The sequence below is a fragment of the Heptranchias perlo genome, unplaced genomic scaffold (assembly GCF_035084215.1).
Source record: "Heptranchias perlo isolate sHepPer1 unplaced genomic scaffold, sHepPer1.hap1 HAP1_SCAFFOLD_222, whole genome shotgun sequence".
Taxonomy (NCBI): domain Eukaryota; kingdom Metazoa; phylum Chordata; class Chondrichthyes; order Hexanchiformes; family Hexanchidae; genus Heptranchias; species Heptranchias perlo.
In genome coordinates, this window is record NW_027139236.1 from 22,160 (window position 1) to 40,688 (window position 18,529).

The 18,529-nt window shown below is 47.3% G+C and overlaps 1 protein-coding gene across 1 annotated transcript in view; it reads right to left on the minus strand.

The window, feature by feature from the left end:
- Positions 1-16,171: 16,171 nt before the first annotated feature.
- LOC137310122 (copine-8-like) overlaps positions 16,172-18,529 on the minus strand; it is a 138,666-nt gene continuing 136,308 nt past the window's right edge. The window contains exon 6 of the mRNA XM_067978095.1: positions 16,172-16,252. Within this exon, the coding sequence (XP_067834196.1) occupies positions 16,172-16,252 (81 nt within the window). The remainder of the gene's footprint in view (positions 16,253-18,529) is intronic.

An 18,529-nucleotide genomic window follows, 5' to 3' on the forward strand; every position in this document is an offset into this window, starting at 1 on the left:
GGAAGAGTGTGTGTGCGTGTGGAGGGGAAGAGTGTGTGTGTGTGTGGAGGGGAAGAGTGTGTGTGCGTGTGTGGAGGGGAAGAGTGTGTGTGCGTGTGGAGGGGAAGAGTGTGTGCGTGTGTGGAGGGGAAGAGTGTGTGTGTGCGTGTGTGTGGAGGGGAAGTGTGTGTGTGTGCGTGTGGAGGGGAAGAGTGTGTGTGTGTGTGGAGGGGAAGAGTGTGTTTGTGTGTGTGTGGAGGGGAAGAGTGTGTGTGTGTGTGGAGGGGAAGAGTGTGTGTGTGTGTGTGGAGGGGAAGAGTGTGTTTGTGTGTGTGTGGAGGGGAAGAGTGTGTGTGTGTGTGGAGGGGAAGAGTGTGTGTGTGTGTGTGGAGGGGAAGAGTGTGTGTGTGTGTGTGGAGGGGAAGAGTGTGTGTGTGTGTGTGGAGGGGAAGAGTGTGTGTGTGTGTGTGGAGGGGAAGAGTGTGTGTGTGTGTGGAGGGGAAGAGTGTGTGTGTGCGTGTGGAGGGGAAGAGTGTGTGTGCGTGTGTGGAGGGGAAGAGTGTGTGTGCGTGTGTGGAGGGGAAGAGTGTGTGTGTGTGTGTGTGTGGAGGGGAAGAGTGTGTGTGTGCGTGTGTGTGGGGGAAGAGTGTGTGTGCGTGTGGAGGGGAAGAGTGTGTGTGTGTGTGTGTGGAGGGGAAGAGTGTGTGTGTGCGTGTGTGTGGGGGAAGAGTGTGTGTGCGTGTGGAGGGGAAGAGTGTGTGTGTGCGTGTGTGTGGAGGGGAAGAGTGTGTGTGCGTGTGGAGGGGAAGAGTGTGTGTGTGTGTGTGTGTGGAGGGGAAGAGTGTGTGTGTGTGTGGAGGGGAAGAGTGTGTGTGTGCGTGTGTGTGGGGGAAGAGTGTGTGTGTGCGTGTGGAGGGGAAGAGTGTGTGTGCGTGTGGAGGGGAAGAGTGTGTGTGTGTGTGGAGGGGAAGAGTGTGTGTGTGTGTTTAGGGGAAGAGTGTGTGCGTGTGTGGAGGGGAAGAGTGTGTGTGCGTGTGGAGGGGAAGAGTGTGTGTGCGTGTGGAGGGGAAGAGTGTGTGTGTGTGTGGAGGGGAAGAGTGTGTGCGTGTGTGGAGGGGAAGAGTGTGTGCGCGTGTGGAGGGGAAGAGTGTGTGTGCGTGTGGAGGGGAAGAGTGTGTGCGTGTGTGGAGGGGAAGAGTGTGTGTGTGCGTGTGTGTGGAGGGGAAGTGTGTGTGTGTGCGTGTGGAGGGGAAGAGTGTGTGTGTGTGTGGAGGGGAAGAGTGTGTGTGCGTGTGGAGGGGAAGAGTGTGTGTGTGTGTGGAGGGGAAGAGTGTGTGTGCGTGTGGATGGGAAGAGTGTGTGTGTGTGGAGGGGAAGAGTGTGTGTGTGTGTGGAGGGGAAGAGTGTGTGTGTGTGTGGAGGGGAAGAGTGTGTGTGTGTGTGTGGAGGGGAAGAGTGTGTGTGTGTGTGGAGGGGAAGAGTGTGTGTGCGTGTGGAGGGGAAGAGTGTGTGTGCGTGTGGAGGGGAAGAGTGTGTGCGTGTGTGGAGGGGAAGAGTGTGTGTGTGCGTGTGGAGGGGAAGAGTGTGTGTGCGTGTGGAGGGGAAGAGTGTGTGTGTGCGTGTGGAGGGGAAGAGTGTGTGTGCGTGTGGAGGGGAAGAGTGTGTGTGTGTGTGGAGGGGAAGAGTGTGTGTGTGTGCGTGTGGAGGGGAAGTGTGTGTGTGCGTGTGTGGAGGGGAAGAGTGTGTGTGCGTGTGGAGGGGAAGAGTGTGTGCGTGTGTGGAGGGGAAGAGTGTGTGTGTGCGTGTGTGTGGAGGGGAAGTGTGTGTGTGTGCGTGTGGAGGGGAAGAGTGTGTGTGTGTGTGGAGGGGAAGAGTGTGTGTGCGTGTGGAGGGGAAGAGTGTGTGTGTGTGTGGAGGGGAAGAGTGTGTGTGTGTGTGTGTGGAGGGGAAGAGTGTGTGCGTGTGTGGAGGGGAAGAGTGTGTGTGTGTGTGTGTGGAGGGGAAGAGTGTGTGTGTGCGTGTGGAGGGGAAGAGTGTGTGCGTGTGTGGAGGGGAAGAGTGTGTGTGTGTGCGTGTGTGGAGGGGAAGAGTGTGTGCGTGTGTGGAGGGGAAGAGTGTGTGTGTGTGCGTGTGTGGAGGGGAAGAGTGTGTGTGTGTGTGGAGGGGAAGAGTGTGCGTGTGTGTGTGGAGGGGAAGAGTGTGTGTGCGTGAGGAGGGGAAGAGTGTGTGTGTGTGTGGAGGGGAAGAGTGTGTGTGCGTGTGGAGGGGAAGTGTGTGTGTGTGCGTGTGGAGGGGAAGAGTGTGTGTGTGCGTGTGGAGGGGAAGAGTGTGTGTGTGCGTGTGGAGGGGAAGAGTGTGTGTGTGTGTGGAGGGGAAGAGTGTGTGTGCGTGTGGAGGGGAAGAGTGTGTGTGCGTGTGGAGGGGAAGAGTGTGTGTGTGTGGAGGGGAAGAGTGTGTGTGTGTGGAGGGGAAGAGTGTGTGTGTGTGTGTGGAGGGGAAGAGTGTGTGTGTGCGTGTGGAGGGGAAGAGTGTGTGTGTGTGTGTGGAGGGGAAGAGTGTGTGTGTGCGTGTGGAGGGGAAGAGTGTGTGTGTGTGTGTGGAGGGGAAGAGTGTGTGTGTGTGGAGGGGAAGAGTGTGTGTGTGTGTGTGGAGGGGAAGAGTGTGTGTGTGTGTGGAGGGGAAGAGTGTGTGTGTGCGTGTGGAGGGGAAGAGTGTGTGTGTGTGTGTGGAGGGGAAGAGTGTGTGTGTGTGTGTGGAGGGGAAGAGTGTGTGTGTGTGTGTGGAGGGGAAGAGTGTGTGTGTGTGTGGAGGGGAAGAGTGTGTGTGTGCGTGTGGAGGGGAAGAGTGTGTGTGTGTGTGTGGAGGGGAAGAGTGTGTGTGCGTGTGGAGGGGAAGTGTGTGTGTGTGTGTGTGGAGGGGAAGAGTGTGTGTGTGCGTGTGGAGGGGAAGAGTGTGTGTGTGTGGAGGGGAAGAGTGTGTGTGTGTGTGTGGAGGGGAAGAGTGTGTGTGTGCGTGTGGAGGGGAAGAGTGTGTGTGTGTGTGGAGGGGAAGAGTGTGTGTGTGCGTGTGGAGGGGAAGAGTGTGTGTGTGTGTGGAGGGGAAGAGTGTGTGTGCGTGTGGAGGGGAAGAGTGTGTGTGCGTGTGGAGGGGAAGAGTGTGTGTGTGTGTGTGGAGGGGAAGAGTGTGTGTGTGTGTGTGGAGGGGAAGAGTGTGTGTGCGTGTGGAGGGGAAGAGTGTTTGTGTGTGTGTGGAGGGGAAGAGTGTGTGCGCGTGTGGAGGGGAAGAGTGTGTGTGCGTGTGGAGGGGAAGAGTGTGTGTGTGCGTGTGGAGGGGAAGAGTGTGTGTGTGCGTGTGGAGGGGAAGAGTGTGTGTGTGCGTGTGTGTGTGTGACATGCATGATTGCCCCAATTTAGCACCCTGATTGAAAACAAAAATTAAGAAAAAGTTACATGAGTGCAAATATATAATCAAGCTGACAATTCGCTGAATTCTCCAGGAATGCTCAAAATAAATCTCGGAAACTTGTATTATATAATAATAGCACTTCAGCTCAGGTCACACAGTTTGATGACAGGATCTCACTGTTTGGTACTACTGGACCTAACATCTGCAATGGTAACATAAATTGCTTGCCAAAAGCAGAATGAAACGGCCCAAGACTCCATCTGTATCTGTTAGAAAGAATAACACAGTCTGTTCCATGGCAGTAACACATCGCGGGGCTGGCAGTACATTAATAATCCACTTCATTCTTTCAGTTTATGATGGCATCTCAACCCCTCAACTTGTTACTGTGCTGAGGCACATTTCTGTGTTGGTGCTCGTGTACATTTAACGTAACTAAACTGTTTAAAATTATACAATAATTACCAAGAGCCACGGAAGATTCAAAAGCACAGCGCCTAACATGGTGACGAACTTATTAGCACTAACCTTCGGTCACTATTTTAACACCAATTGCTTAATAATGCCAATTAAAAGCTTGTTAATGTGTATAAATGCTGATTTGTGCTGTTTTTCATTCGATGCAATACATTCTCCACTGATGCAGCTGCTCCCGACCTTGGAGTTATTGGTGCCCTTTCTCCTCTGCATTACCCCCCATCCGCACTCATGCCTCGGGTGTTACATGGAAGAAAAAGGGGTGGAGACCACTTGCACTCGGTCCCTGCCCCATTTTCCCTTGATGTCCTTTTCTGTCATGGGTCATGGAAGGGCAGAGATATAGCCCCTGAAACAGGCGCTGAGGTTTAAATTATACTTAAAAGAGCTTAAAAGTGACGTCATTCTGGCCTCCACATCTATTTCCTCCCTTTTCCGCTGTTCACCGGCCAGGTGCTAATGGCGCTGATATAAACTGGACAGATGCATCTTAAATCTACAGATGCTTAAAGAAATTGACACCAACTTGGATTTTGACTGGCAAATCAATTTTTTTAACAGTTAAGAGACTACAATTTAAAGTTTGTCACTGTAATAGAGCTGCACTCTGTCTAGGAGCATGTAAGGAGAGCTGAGCAGTTGCACAGTTTCTGACTCCTTTAGCACAACGGCTGTCTTATTTGGAATCCCATTTTCTGTGTACTACTTGGGGAAAGCAGAAGAGGAGGACTAGGAAGAACTTTTAGATGCTAGGTGGCATCATTGTAGGAGGAGGGATCCTACTCGCTGTTACCCTGCCAACCAAATATGTTGACCATAAAAGAATTATCCGGACCTGACAGAGGAGCAACGTCTTTGAAGGCTCTGATTCACCATGGAGGCAGTGGCGGAGCTGTGCATCGTGCTGCATAAGTACCTGCAACCCAAATCCAGGGTAGGTACAGAGCTACCAGTGGCAATGAAGGTGACAGCTGGCTTAATTTCTTTTGTCTCGGGCTCTTTAAAGATGACCAGTGGGGACATCAGTAACATCAATCAGCCTGTAGTGCCTCGCTGCATTAAAACATTGTTTGCCAGAGAAAACAGGTACATTACTTTCCCCGTGGACAACAGGGAGCAATAGAACAGAGCCCTACGTTTTTTCACATGGCTCGATTTCCAAAAATCCCAAGCTTTATTGATGCGACTTCTCAGAGGGCTGCTTCTTGTTTGACCCGGAAAAGATATCCAAAATAGTGATGGTGTCTGCACACTACCATTGATAAAGGTTTAAGTATACAGTTCAGCAATGATCAGCAGGCCCCAGGCAAGAAGAGGATGAGGATGGACAAGAACATCTGCCCCTTGAGGAAGAATGAGCACAAACCACTAGTGGCAATTGGTTGATGACTTCTTTCCTGAGCTGCCACACAGGGACATTAGTCTTGTATGGCTGCTATGTGCACCCTATATGTTTGTCTACAGTTGCCCTGCATCTAACCAGTATCAATGTAAGCATATTTTGCTATGCCTTGGTCTTTACAAAACAAGCAAAAGCAGCATTTAATTAGTGCCAACAGTTCGTTAACTGTATTGTGGGTTATAGCTGCGAGTAATCCTGATGCATTAGCATCAGTCCCACGGAGCTTGCTGAGTTCTTACATCCAAAGAGTCAAAGTCGTGTTCCATTGTCACTTGTTCTGAGCTTGTTCACACAGGACTGTGACCAACGGGCGAGTCAACAGTGACTTGCCTCACACTGTAGGGCGGCATGTCCTAATAAGGGCCTCTGGCCTAATGGAGCAAAAGAATGAAGCTATGCGTGTTGTAAGGTGATCAGCAGTCTCGCTCCTAAAGGTTTAAAGCCGGCCATCACTGCTCCCCGTATTTTGTCACTCATAGCTCCCATTGCTGCATGCATGCATCCAGATGGGTTGCGCACGGTGGGCGCTAAATTGGGCCGTGTAGCGCACGTTGTTTCGGCGCTACACAGTCTCTCTGACATCCAAGATGGCGTCTTGGATGCGCACGCATGTTTCCTTCATGACGTGCGCCAGACGCCATCTTGGTACAGGAGTTTACGCAGGCACAGGTAATGAACGCTGCAATCATGTAAAGTAGGGAGAAAATGGCTTCAATCATTGTGCAACGCTGATTTAAAGTGATAGACACCATTTTGGGACTTAACGCTCAACTCAACGCACAGTCTTAACCCGACCATCTGAACGTGTCTTAGAGTGCCTGGAGGATCCCCCACTGGCGCTATTTAAAGGGACCATGCAGGATTTTACAGGTTAGTGGCTGGATTATTGCTTCTGGCTGCCGAGACATTTGTATCTGTTTTCGGAGGTTTCCTAGACTTCAATACTAGGACACGGGGACATAGCCTAACATTTAGAGCCAGGACATGCAGGAGTGAAGTTAGGAAATGCTTCTACACGCAAAGGGTGAGATACGTTTGGAAAGCTATTCTGCAGACGACAGTTGATGCTAGCTCACTTGTGAATGTTAAATCTGAGATTGATAGATTTCTATGAACCAAGGGTATTAAGGGATATGGGGCTAAGATGGGTATATGGAGTTAGGTCACAGGTCCACCATGATCTCATTGAATGGTGGGACAGGCTCGAGGGGCTAAATGACACTGCCACTTGCTGCCTCTTGATATGCGCCACCTCCTCCTGCAAGAAAGCGGGACTTGTGTCTGGGTGATGTGCTTGTCATGTTTGAATAGCTGCAAGTGTGTGTGGCCTGTGAGTTGTGGGTGGGCGGTTTAAAACAGTGGTAATGTGTAAGGGCGAGAGGAAGCATCTGATTGGAAGAGTTGAGTACTGATGGAAAGAGTTTGTTGGTATGTGGGTGATGGGGGGTGTAATGCGCGGTGCAGTTGGTAGGAGACGCCACTTAACAGTTGACCTCACTCACCTTGACCACTCATGTCAAAGCACTGAACTTCTTCCTGCACTGCATCCATGTTCATGATGCTGTGCGTCTGGCATTGACTTCGTCCCCTGCTGCCTCCCACTTTTAAGTATATGTCTGGAGGGCCTCTTGCCCTCCCCGCCCCCCCCCCCCCACCACTGCGGATATAGGATGTCCCTCCTTCTGTCCACCTCCTGCACCAAGGTCTCTAGTGCATCAGCAGAGAACCTTGGAGCACGCACTCTCGCAGGCCTGGTACCAACTCAGATCAGCAGATTGGTGAGGTCTGGCGTGCAGATTGCAGAATGTGGGATTTAGTAATGCGCAACCTTTATTCAATGTTTTAACATAACTCATCAGTGTGTAAACATAGGGCTGGCATCTGCATTTGTGTTTTACGTGTGCGATGTCTGATCTTTGTTCAGACTCAATGCAGACAGTGGACTGTTATTTTCAGCAAATAACAGGTACAAGCTACCTTTAAGAGATTTCTAAGAAACATCCTCCCTTTAAGAGATGGTGCTCCCTCTGGTGGTGGAAAGTGCGAATTGCATTCATTCCACATCCAAGGCCTGGAAAGGAGTGCTGATTGCAGGTGAGTGCTCCCTTGGGACCAAACTTGCGTCTTGCCTGCCCAGGGTCCGTCGGGCGCGGGACGTTAGCGCATCACGCTAACATCGCCCAGAACGGACCCTTATCCAATTTGTCTCCCATTGTGTTTCAGGTCTGATTCGCTGAGGTTTCTCATGGTAAGTGCAACAGTGGCTGGCGCTTGCTACCCTTCAGACTTCAAACTGGGGAAACCTTCCTTTTCTATGTCATTCAGGGTGCTTGAGATGTTGCCCACACTCATTCAGATCTTGTTGCACTGAGTTTTCCATGGAGCCAAATGAAGCATTTGCATTACATGGATCAGCACCCTCTACTCAAATGGGTCTTACTTCCTCAGACATGTCTTGAGAAGTTTATAAGTGGCTGGGTACGCTGTTACCTGAATCAAGTGAACCTGTTATACCTGTGAATTAGGTTATTTCGTGTTGCTAAAATGTATGTTCCTCTTTTCACTGGGAAGGAAGGCAGACAGATACAGATATTTTTTCTGCATGAGCGATGTGGAGATAGTATTTTCAAAATGCAGAACATGCACCTTTCACGCCCACTGTGCCAAATCATGTAGGTGGTGCACCAATACATTTGCACCTTTTAATGTACAGGACATGAATGAGGGTGGCTGTACACATTTTATCCTGTATATTGCCTCCCTCTCTATTTCCAGAATTTCACCTGTCTTTAACTATAAAATTCTTATCCTAATTTTTAAGTCCATCCGCAGACACGCCCCATCCTATATCTGTGACCTGACTCTGTCCTTTTGTGCAACACCCCCATCCTTTGCTCCACCTCTGGTGGCAGAGCCATCAGCCACCTGGGTCCTTCTCTCTGCAATTCCCTCCATTAACCTCTCTGCCTCTCCACTTCCCTCTCTTCCTTTAAAAACCTCCTTTATACCCAGCTCCTTGATTTGGCTTCTAGTCACTTCTCCTAACCTCTCCCTTCCTGACTTGGCATTTGTTTTTCCTCATGCCTATCTATCTATTCTTTTTATTAAAGGAACTTCAAGTTGTAAATGCAAGTTGTTGTTGCTTATTGGACAGTCTGTGCTTTCCTACCAAACATGAATTTACAATAGGAACCAGGCTGAACTTTCCCCATGTCTAGGGTACTGTGCTATTTACAGCCATTTGGATATAAATTTCAACTGTCAAACTATTCTTGCATCATATCCCGTGGCAACAGGAGCTTACAGTGCAGGCATGTTGCCAGAGATAGCCTCTCAAACTATTCCTGTCTTTTCATCCTCTCTTTACACATTAGTGTTATCTTCCCCCAGAATTTCTGCAGAGGTTCTCCAATGGGAGATCAGCGGAACCCGCAGAGAAACAGAGCAAATGACAGAAATTCATTTTATCTGCAGTTAGGGACACACATTCATCCTGTCGGCAGCCTTCCGACATGTACATTGGTGCCAGGTCTTGCTAGTGTTAGCTCTTGATGGACCATAAAGTGGCTCTCCCTTCTCCAGGGCCTTCGTTACACAGTCGGGCAGAAATCTGAGCATGACAGAAGGTCTGCTGATCAGCTGAGATATAGTGGACCTTCAATTCCATTCTCTACAGCTCGCTTAACATCGCCAGGCATTACGTAAATTAGTTAAGCAGCTGTTAAGCCATATCTGAAGTGTGAAACCAGTATTACTGAAGGTAAGTTAGGAATGACCAGGTTTCAAGCATCAACATTAATGGCAAAGTGGTGAAGTATTGCTCCCAACTGAAAACATGTGAGATTTCATATGAAGGAGGGTTGTGTCAACAAACCTGAAAAATAGGGATATTTCAAGAACGACAAGTAGAAAATGTTCCCCTATATCCAAAAGGGATAGTTGACCATAATTTAATTGGTTTCTCAGCTCACAGGAGGCTGGCACCAAACCAGCTTATTTCAAGCAGCTTTCCAGTGAATAGATTGCTCAAATAAATTTCAAAAAGCTGTATTTTCCTGAGCCTGGACCCTTTGTGAGCTCAGCTGAATCATAAACAAAGGAACGTTGATATTTTATTGCGTTTCTGAAATAATCTTATTCCAATCAACCACTCATTCAGTCGACAGTAATCTGTGAACTGATGCTCCCACTTTTAAATCCGCCAAAAGGCAAAGGGGTCACTGATGCTTTATGGAAAATTGTAAATGTTCGATAATTCCTTTCAATTAACAAATACTGTATGTGGAAGGAAAAGTGCTTGCGCAGATTTAAATAACTTCACAATGAAGACTAATCACAAGCTTGAAATTACAGGAATTGACTCGGAATATAATGCGCTTTCCATTTTCTGGTAAAATCAGTAAATGATCTTTTGAAGTCTGCCCACTCTCCTATTTTTGTTTTTCTGCCTATCTACATCTTTAAGTGGGATTTGATGGAAAAGATGAATAGACAAGGTTCACACATACAGATATTTAAGGGGAGGGAGTGGGAGCCGTGTTTGGGGGGGGCGGGAATCCAGATATGCCGGCAAAGCGGAGACCCTGCCGAATTTAAGAACAGGACCATATTATCATTTTTTTTTACTCGATTTTCTGCCAGGCATCCAGCCAGATTGACAAGCTGACTGGCTGCCAGGCGGGAAAGCCAGCAGTACAAGGCCACAGTTGGGGACCCCTGGGGACTGTCCCAGGAATCAGAAAAGATCGGAGCATGGTGGTGGGGGTAGGCAGATCACGGGGTCGGGGGGGGGGGTCGGAAGATCGTGGAGAGGGAAGCAGATCTCGGGGGTGGGGGTCGGAAGATCGCGGTGGGGGGGGGTTGGAAGATCACGAGGAGGTTGGAAGATTGCAGCAGATGATATGCTTGAGGGCCGGGAGGAAGCACTCCTACTGCTCCTGGCCCACAAGTAGTGCTATAAAAAGTACTTACCTGCTAGAACCGACACCTCCCGCCTCCCTTTGGCTGCCGGGTTTCCCCTAATTCAAATAGCTCCCAAAATCTGAGGAACGGAGCCTTATTTAAATATTATAATCAAGGACCCGTCTCTCCAGATTGGGTTACTCGGATGCCCCAAGACCTGCCGTGGTTAAACCAAAAGTAGGCACATTCCTGGCAGGTTGGGGTCAAGTTTCACATATGTACCGATTTAACCCCCAACCCCGACCTTCTCCTGCCTGTCGTGGGGGTGTTAAAATTACCCCATTAGGTCATAAAGCACAGAAAGAGGCCATTTGGCCCATCGTGTCTGTGCCGGCTTTTTGAAAGAGCTATCCAATTAGTCCCACCCCCCTGTTCTTTTCCCATAACCCTGAAAATTTTTCCTTTTCAAATATTTATCCAATTCCATTTTGAAAGTTACTATTGAATCTGCTTCCACCGCCCTTCCAGGCAGTGCATTCCAGATCATAACAACTCGCTGCGTAAAACAATTCCCCTCATCTCCTCCCTAGTTCTTTTGCCAATTATACATAGCGCGTTGTGATGCTGTGGAATGTACGACCAGAGTTAGTGATTAAAGCAGACATTATGTCAACATTTAAGAATAGGTTAGATAAGTGGTTGAAGGAAAAGGGAATAAAGAGATATGAAAACAGGGCAGGCACATGAAACTGGGATAACTGCTCAAATGGAGGATCAATAATAACATGGACTGGTTGGGCCAAATAGCCTGTTTCCTGTACTTCCCATATACAATCTAATACTCAATTGGAGGAGAGCCAATTTCAATGGGATGAGAACAGATCTGGTCCGGGTAAATTGGAATCAAAGATTGGCAGGCAAAACTGTAATTGAACAGTGGGCGGCCTTTAAAGAGGAGATGGTTCGAGTACAGTCTAGGTACATTCCCACGAGGCAGAAAGGTAGGGCAACTAAAGCAAGAGCCCCCTGGATGACGAAAGAGATAGAGAGTAAGATGAAATGGAAAAAAGGGGTGTATGACAGATGTCGGGTTGATAACACAAGTGAGAACCAGGCTGAAGATAGAAAGTTCAGAGGGGAAGTGAGAAAGGAAATAAGAGGGGCAAAGAGAAAGTATGAGAATGGACTGGTCGCCAACATAAAAGGGAATCCAAAAGTCTTCTACAGGCAAATAAATATAAATAGGTAATAAGAGGAGGGGTGGGGCCGATTAGGGACCATAAAGGAGATCTACTCATGGAGGCAGAGGGGATGGCTGAGGTACTAAATGAGTACTTTACATCTGTCTTTACCAAGGAAGAAGTTGTTGCCACAGTCTCAGTAAAGGAAGATATAGTTGAGATACTGGCTGGGATAAAAATTGATAAAGAAGAGGTACTTGAAAGGCTTCCTGTACTTAAAGTAGATAAGTCACCCGATGCGGATAGGATGCATCCTAGGTTGCTGAGGGAAGTAAGGGTGGAAATTGCGGAGGTACTGGCCATAACCTTCCAAACATCCGTAGATAAGGGGTTGGTGCCAGAGGACTGAAGAATTGCTAATGTTACATCCTTGTTCAAAAAAGGGTACAAGGATAAACCCAGCAACTATAGGCCAGTCAGTTTAACCTCAGTGGTTGGGAAACTTTTAGAAACGATAATCCGTGACAGAATTAACGGTCACTTGGACGAGGGTGGATTGATTAGGGAAAGCCAGCATGGATTTATTAAAGGCAACTAACTGATTTAACTAAACTGATAGAGTTTTTTGATGAGGTAACAGAGAGGGTAGATGAGGGCAATGCAGCTGATGTGGTGTATATAGACTTTCAAAAAGGGTTTGATAAAGTGCCGCATGGTAGGCTTATCATCAAGATTGCGGTCCATGAATAAAGGGGGTAGTAGTAAAATGGATACAGAATTGGCTAAGGGACAGGAAACAGAGAGGAGTGGTGATCGGTTGATTTTCGGACTGGAGGGAGGTGTACAATGGTGTTCCCCCGGGGTCAATGCTGAGACCATGCTTTTCTTGATATATATTAATGACTTGGACTTGGGTGTACAGGGCACAATTTCAAAATTTGCAAATGACACAAAACTTGGAAGGGTAGTAAACAGTGAGAAGGATAGTGATGGACTTCAAGAGGATATAGACAGGCTGGTGGCATGGGCGGACACGTGGCAGATGAAATTTAACACAGAAAAATGCGAAGCGATACATTTTGGTAGGAAGAACAAGGAGAGGCAATATAAACTACAGGGCACAATTCTAAAAGGGGTACAGGAACAGAGCGATCTGGGGGTTTCTGTGCACAAATCATTGAAGGTGGCAGCGTAGGTTTAGAAAGTGGATAAAAAAGCATACGGGAGCCTGGGCTTTATAAACAGAGACAAAGAGAACAAAAGTATGGAAGTCATGATGAACCTTTTTAAAACACTGGTTCAGCCATAACTGGAGTACTGTGTCCAGTTCTGGGCACCGCACTTCAAGAAAGATTTGAAGGCCTTAGAAAGGGTGCAGAAGAAATTTACTAGAATGATTCCAGGGATGAGGGACTTTAGTTACGTGGATAGACTGGAGAAGCTGGAGTTGTTCTTCTTGGAACAGAGACGGCTGCAAGGAGATTTGATCGAGGTATTCAAAATCATGAAGTGTCCAGACAGAGTAGATAGAGTGGAACTGTTCCCATTGGCAGAAGGGTCAAGGACCAGAGCACATGGGCATCCATGAGGTGCTGTGGGCCATCAGCAGCAGCAGAATTGTATTCCAGCACAATCTGTAACCTCATGGCCTGGCATATTCCTCACTCTACCATTACCAACAAGCCAGGGGATCAACCCTGGTTCAATGAGAAGTGTAGAAGAACATGCCAGGAGCAGCACCAGGCATACCTAAAAATGAAGTGCCAATCTGGTGAAGCTACAACTCAGGACTACATGCATGCTAAACAGCGGAAGCAACATGCTTTGGACAGAGCTAAGCGATTCCACAACCAACGGATCAGATCAAAGCTGTGCAGTCCTACCACATCCAGTCGTGAATGGTGGTGGACAATTAACGGGAGGAGGAGGTTCTGTATACATCCCCATCCTCAATGATGGCGGAGTCCAGCACGTGAGTGCAAAAGGCAAGGCTGAAGCGTTTGCAACCATCTTCAGCCAGAAGTGCCAAGTGGATGATGCATCTCGGCCTCCTCCCAATATCCCCACCATCACAGAAGAATGTCTTCAGTCAATTCGAATCACTCCACGTGATATCAAGAAACGGTTGAGTGCACTGGATACAGCAAAGACTATGGGCCCCGACAACATCCCGGCTGTAGTGCTGAAGACTTGTGCTCCAGAACTAGCTGCGCCTCTAGCCAAGCTGTTCCAGTACAGCTACAACACTGGCATCTAACCGACATAGTGGAAAATTGCCCAGGTATGTCCTGTCCACAAAAAGCAGGACAATTCCAATCCAGCCAATTACCGCCCCATCAGTCTACGCTCAATCATCAGCAAAGTGGTGGAAGGTATCGTCAACAGTGCTATCAAGCGGCACTTACTCACCAAAAACCTGCTCACCGATGCTCAGTTTGGGTTCCGCCAGGACCACTCGGCTCCAGACCTCATTACAGCCTTGGTCCAAACATGGACAAAAGAGCTGAATTCCAGAGGTGAGGTGAGAGTGACTACCCTTGACATCAAGGCAACATTTGACCAAGTGTGGCACCAAGGAGCCCTAGTAAAATTGAAGTCAATGGGAATCAGGGGGAAAACTCTCCAGTGGCTGGAGTCATACCTAGCACAATGGAAGATGGTAGTGGTTGTTGGATGCCAATCGTCTCAGCCCCAGGACATTGCTGCAGGAGTTCCTCAGGGCATTGTCCTAGGCCCAACCATCTTCAGCTGCTTCATCAATGACCTTCCCTCCATCATAAGGTCAGAAATGGGGATGTCTGCTGATGATTGCACAGTGTTCAGTTCCATTCGCAACCCCTCAAATAATGAAGCAGTCCGAGCCCGCATGCAGCAAGACCTGGACAACATCCAGGCTTGGGCTCATAACTGGCAAGTAACATTCGCGCCAGACAAGTGCCAGGCAATGACCATCTCCAACAAGAGAGAGTCTAACCAACTCCCCTTGACATTCAACGGTATTACCATCGCCGAATCCCCCACCATCAACATTCTGGGGGTCACCATTGACCAGAAACGTAACTGGACCAGCCATACTGTGGCTACAAGAGCAGGTCAGAGGCTGGGTATTCTGCAGCGAATGACTCACCTCCTGACTCCCCAAAGCCTTTCCACCATCTACAAGGCACAAGTCAGGAGTGTGATGGAATACTCTCCACTTGCCAGGATGAGTGCAGCTCCAACAACACTCAAGAAGCTCTACAACATCCAGGACAAAGCAGCCCGTTTGATTGGCACCCCATCTGCTACCCTAAACAGTCACTCCCTTCACCACCGGCGCACAGTGGGTGCAGTGTGTACCATCCACAGGATGCACTGCAGCAACTCGCCAAGGCTTCTTCGACAGCACCTCCCAAACCCGCGACCTCTACCATCTAGAAGGACAAGAGCAGCAGGTACATGGGAACAACACCACCTGCACGTTCCCCTCCAAGTCACACACCATCCCGACTTGGAAATATATCGCCGTTCCTTCATCATCGCTCTGTCAAAATCCTGGAACTCCCTTCCTAACATCACTGTGGGAGAACCTTCACCAGACGGACTGCAGCGGTTCAAGAAGGCGGCTCACCACCACCTTCTCAAGGGCAATTAGGGATGTGCAATAAATGTTGGCCTCGCCAGCGACGCACACATCCCATGAATGAATAAAAAAAAAACATAGATTTAAGGTGAATGGCAAAAGAACCAAAGGTGACATAAGGAAAAATTTCTTTACATGGCCAGTGGTTAGGATCTGGAATGCACTGTCTGACGGGGTGGTGGAGGCAGATTCAATCATGGCCTTTAAAAGGGAACTGGATAAGTACTTGAAAGGAAAAAATTTGCAGGGCTAACGGGAAAGGCGGGGCCTTGGGACTAGCTGGATTGCTCTTGCATTGAGCCATCGTGGACTCGATGGGCCAAATGGCCTCCTTCTATGCTGTAACCTTTCTATGATTCTATGTAATTCTATTTATGTAATTCTATGTAACTGCCATTCCAGGCACGGTGTTACAGACAGTATTTCCAGGCACTGCATTACAACCAGTATTTCCAGGCACTGCATTACAACCAGTATTCCCAGGCACTGCAACATAACCAGTATTCCCAGGCACTGCAACATAACCAGTATTCCCAGGCACTGCAACACAACCAGTATTCCCAGGCACTGCATTACAACCAGTATTCCCAGGCACTGCATTACAACCAGTATTCCCAGGCACTGCATTACAACCAGTATTCCCAGGCACTGCAACACAACCAGTATTCCCAGGCACTGCATTACAACCAGTATTCCCAGGCACTGCATTACAACCAGTATTCCCAGGCACTGCATTACAACCAGTATTCCCAGGCACTGCATTACAACCAGGATTCCCAGGCACTGCATTACAACCAGGATTCCCAGGCAGTACTTCACAACTGGCTTTCCCAGGAGCTGTATTACCACCAGTTTCCCTGGGCATTGCATCACAAATGGCTTTCCCACATAATATATTACAACCAGTATTCCTAAGTAATGTATTACAACCTGTCTGCCCAGGTTCTATATTACAACCATTATTCCAAGTATTATATTACAATTAGAATTCCTAAGTACTATATTACAACCAATATTCCGAGCCACTGCATTATAACCAGTATTCCCAGACAGCACTTCACAACTAGCTTTCCCAAGTACTATGTCACACGACACTGTATGCTGTACACATATAATCTGTAACAACTTCTGCCTCTCCCTGAAATATTAAAGCCAATTCAACATTTAAAACGTACAATAAATTCCCACACTCCATACCACTACTTACGTTACTGATTTCTCAACACGACTGCCTGCAGATCCAATAATTTCTCCCAGAGTGACGAAAATCTGGCCAAGGAAATCCTGAAAATAAAATACATAGCATCAAGTTGTTTAAGTATCAGGTGTGCAGCACCAGGTGGTAATTGGTATCAGTTAAATTATACAACCATCCTGACAATATCAAGTACATTACAATACCGTGACGAATTGTGTCAAATGTAATTTCAGCTATACTCTCCCACAATCTTGCAGAATAGAAGACATATCGCAGGAATGTACTAGAATGTAATCAGACATATTACAATATAATGCTGTACAATGGCATATACACCACACTACAATCCTATATAATAGCAGATCAACTACAGTAAAGTATTGAACACTATCAGGTACATCACACTAGAGCACTGTACAATATCAGGAATACCACATGACAGTGCTGAGCAGTATCTGACAATCAGTTTATTTGTATCAGTGTTTATCCGTAATCTGCTGTACTCATAAGCTAAATAACTTTCACTAATAACCAGTGAAACGGATTCAAATCTTGCTCCAATACACTGCACCACAGAGCTGGAGATGGTTTTGTGCACTCACTTCCATTCATGGTATATTCTTAACTTGGGGAGTCAGAGGGGTGGTGAATGCCATTTTTGCCCTCATGGTTCCCCATCTTTTAGTGCTGTGGCATTGGCAGCAGTTTGACCACCTGAGCCAGAAAATAATGCGCAAGGTTGGGGGGAGCAATCCTGAGGATGGGAAAAACAATAATAAAGAGATAATAGGGTGGATTCTACAAGTCTAAATTGCCAACAGGCAATGCTCCCCACTGGCAGCACAGATTGGTAAAATCATCTCTACTGTGTTAGCTACTATGTCCTGTATTAACAAAACTATGGCAATCTCTGCACAGAGGCAATATTACTTATCAACTGAGCAAATAATTCTAAGTCATCTCATTTTGTGGTTCCTGCTGTTCACTTCAAATACTGCTGGTTCTAACAATGTATATGGATGGTATATTATACTCATCTGTATGTTTTAGTAGCTGCCTCATGTTTAAACAGAACAAACACATTGACTGTGGAGATTTATAATCTTAAACGATTCTGTTAGGACTCTTCAAGCTGTGAAATGATTTGTTTAGTTGGTTACAGCAGAGTGGACAGAGAGAATGTATATTAATACTGACACTCTGGGAGCATCTGGGAAATTCTCACTGCAGCTGGAGTCTGATTAATTACAGAAAAACCCAGCTCAGAAAGGAAAGGACTGACAATGATATCTCTTAATATTTATTTATTTAATAATTATAGATTTGTTTCTCCCAGCCTAGGCTGAGCTTTTCCTGAATACAAACTGAGTGGTCACAGTAACATTAAGGATACGAAGCAGAAAATACCAGGGCATTGAGGGATAGTTACTAATACCTAAAGTTCCTTTTCTATGTACGTTTCCTCTCCTTTTTTAGGTTCCTCCTCTTGTACTATGTACCATTCCCTGGTTGACAGACCAGAGGAAAGGTAGATAATCTGTTCCCAAGTGTCTACCCATGCCACTCAGTAGCTAACTGTTGGGAAGTGTGTGAGAGTAACTACTGGAGTCTATTCCCTCCCTCTGAAGATCAGCCTTCACTCCATCACCATCTTTCCCCAAGTGGCAATGACTGATTGAAATTCCCTGCATGAAGTGCACAAATCTCCATCCTACCATTTTGAGACACAGAGCTGCTAAGACACAGTGCCACCTATAGACTGCTATCAAGATACTTCCTTTGTGTGCAATCGGCAGTATTTGCTGGTATTTGTTCCTTAAAAGTTGACAATTGGGTCAGTGGTATAGTGCAATGCAGACAGCAGTGTTTAATTTACTGATCCTCGATAGATGGGCAAAAATGCACTGTGATTGGCAGTTGGAGAGCTTACAAACAAATGTGCTTCATTGTCACCATTCAGACGCCAGTACTGATGGTAGCTGTGATGAAGGATGAGGTTCAGACTGCTTTCTATGTTTTTATTAAATGCACAATAAATTTGCAGGAAAATGGCTTGTCATAGTTTTGAAGCCATGTATCATAGTATCATGGTAGGTACAGTGCAGGAGGAGGCCATTCAGCCCATCATGCCTGTGCTGGCTCTTTGAAACAGCTATCCAATTAGTCACAATCCCCTACTCTTTCCCCATAGCCCTGTAAATTTTTTCCCTTCAAGTATTTATCCAATTCCCTTTTGAAAGTTACTATTCAATCCGCTTCCACCACCCTTTCAGGCAGCGCATTCCAGATCACTACAACTCCTGAATAAAAAAATGTTTCCTCATGTCGTCTCTGGCTCTTTTGCCGATCACCTTAAATCTCTG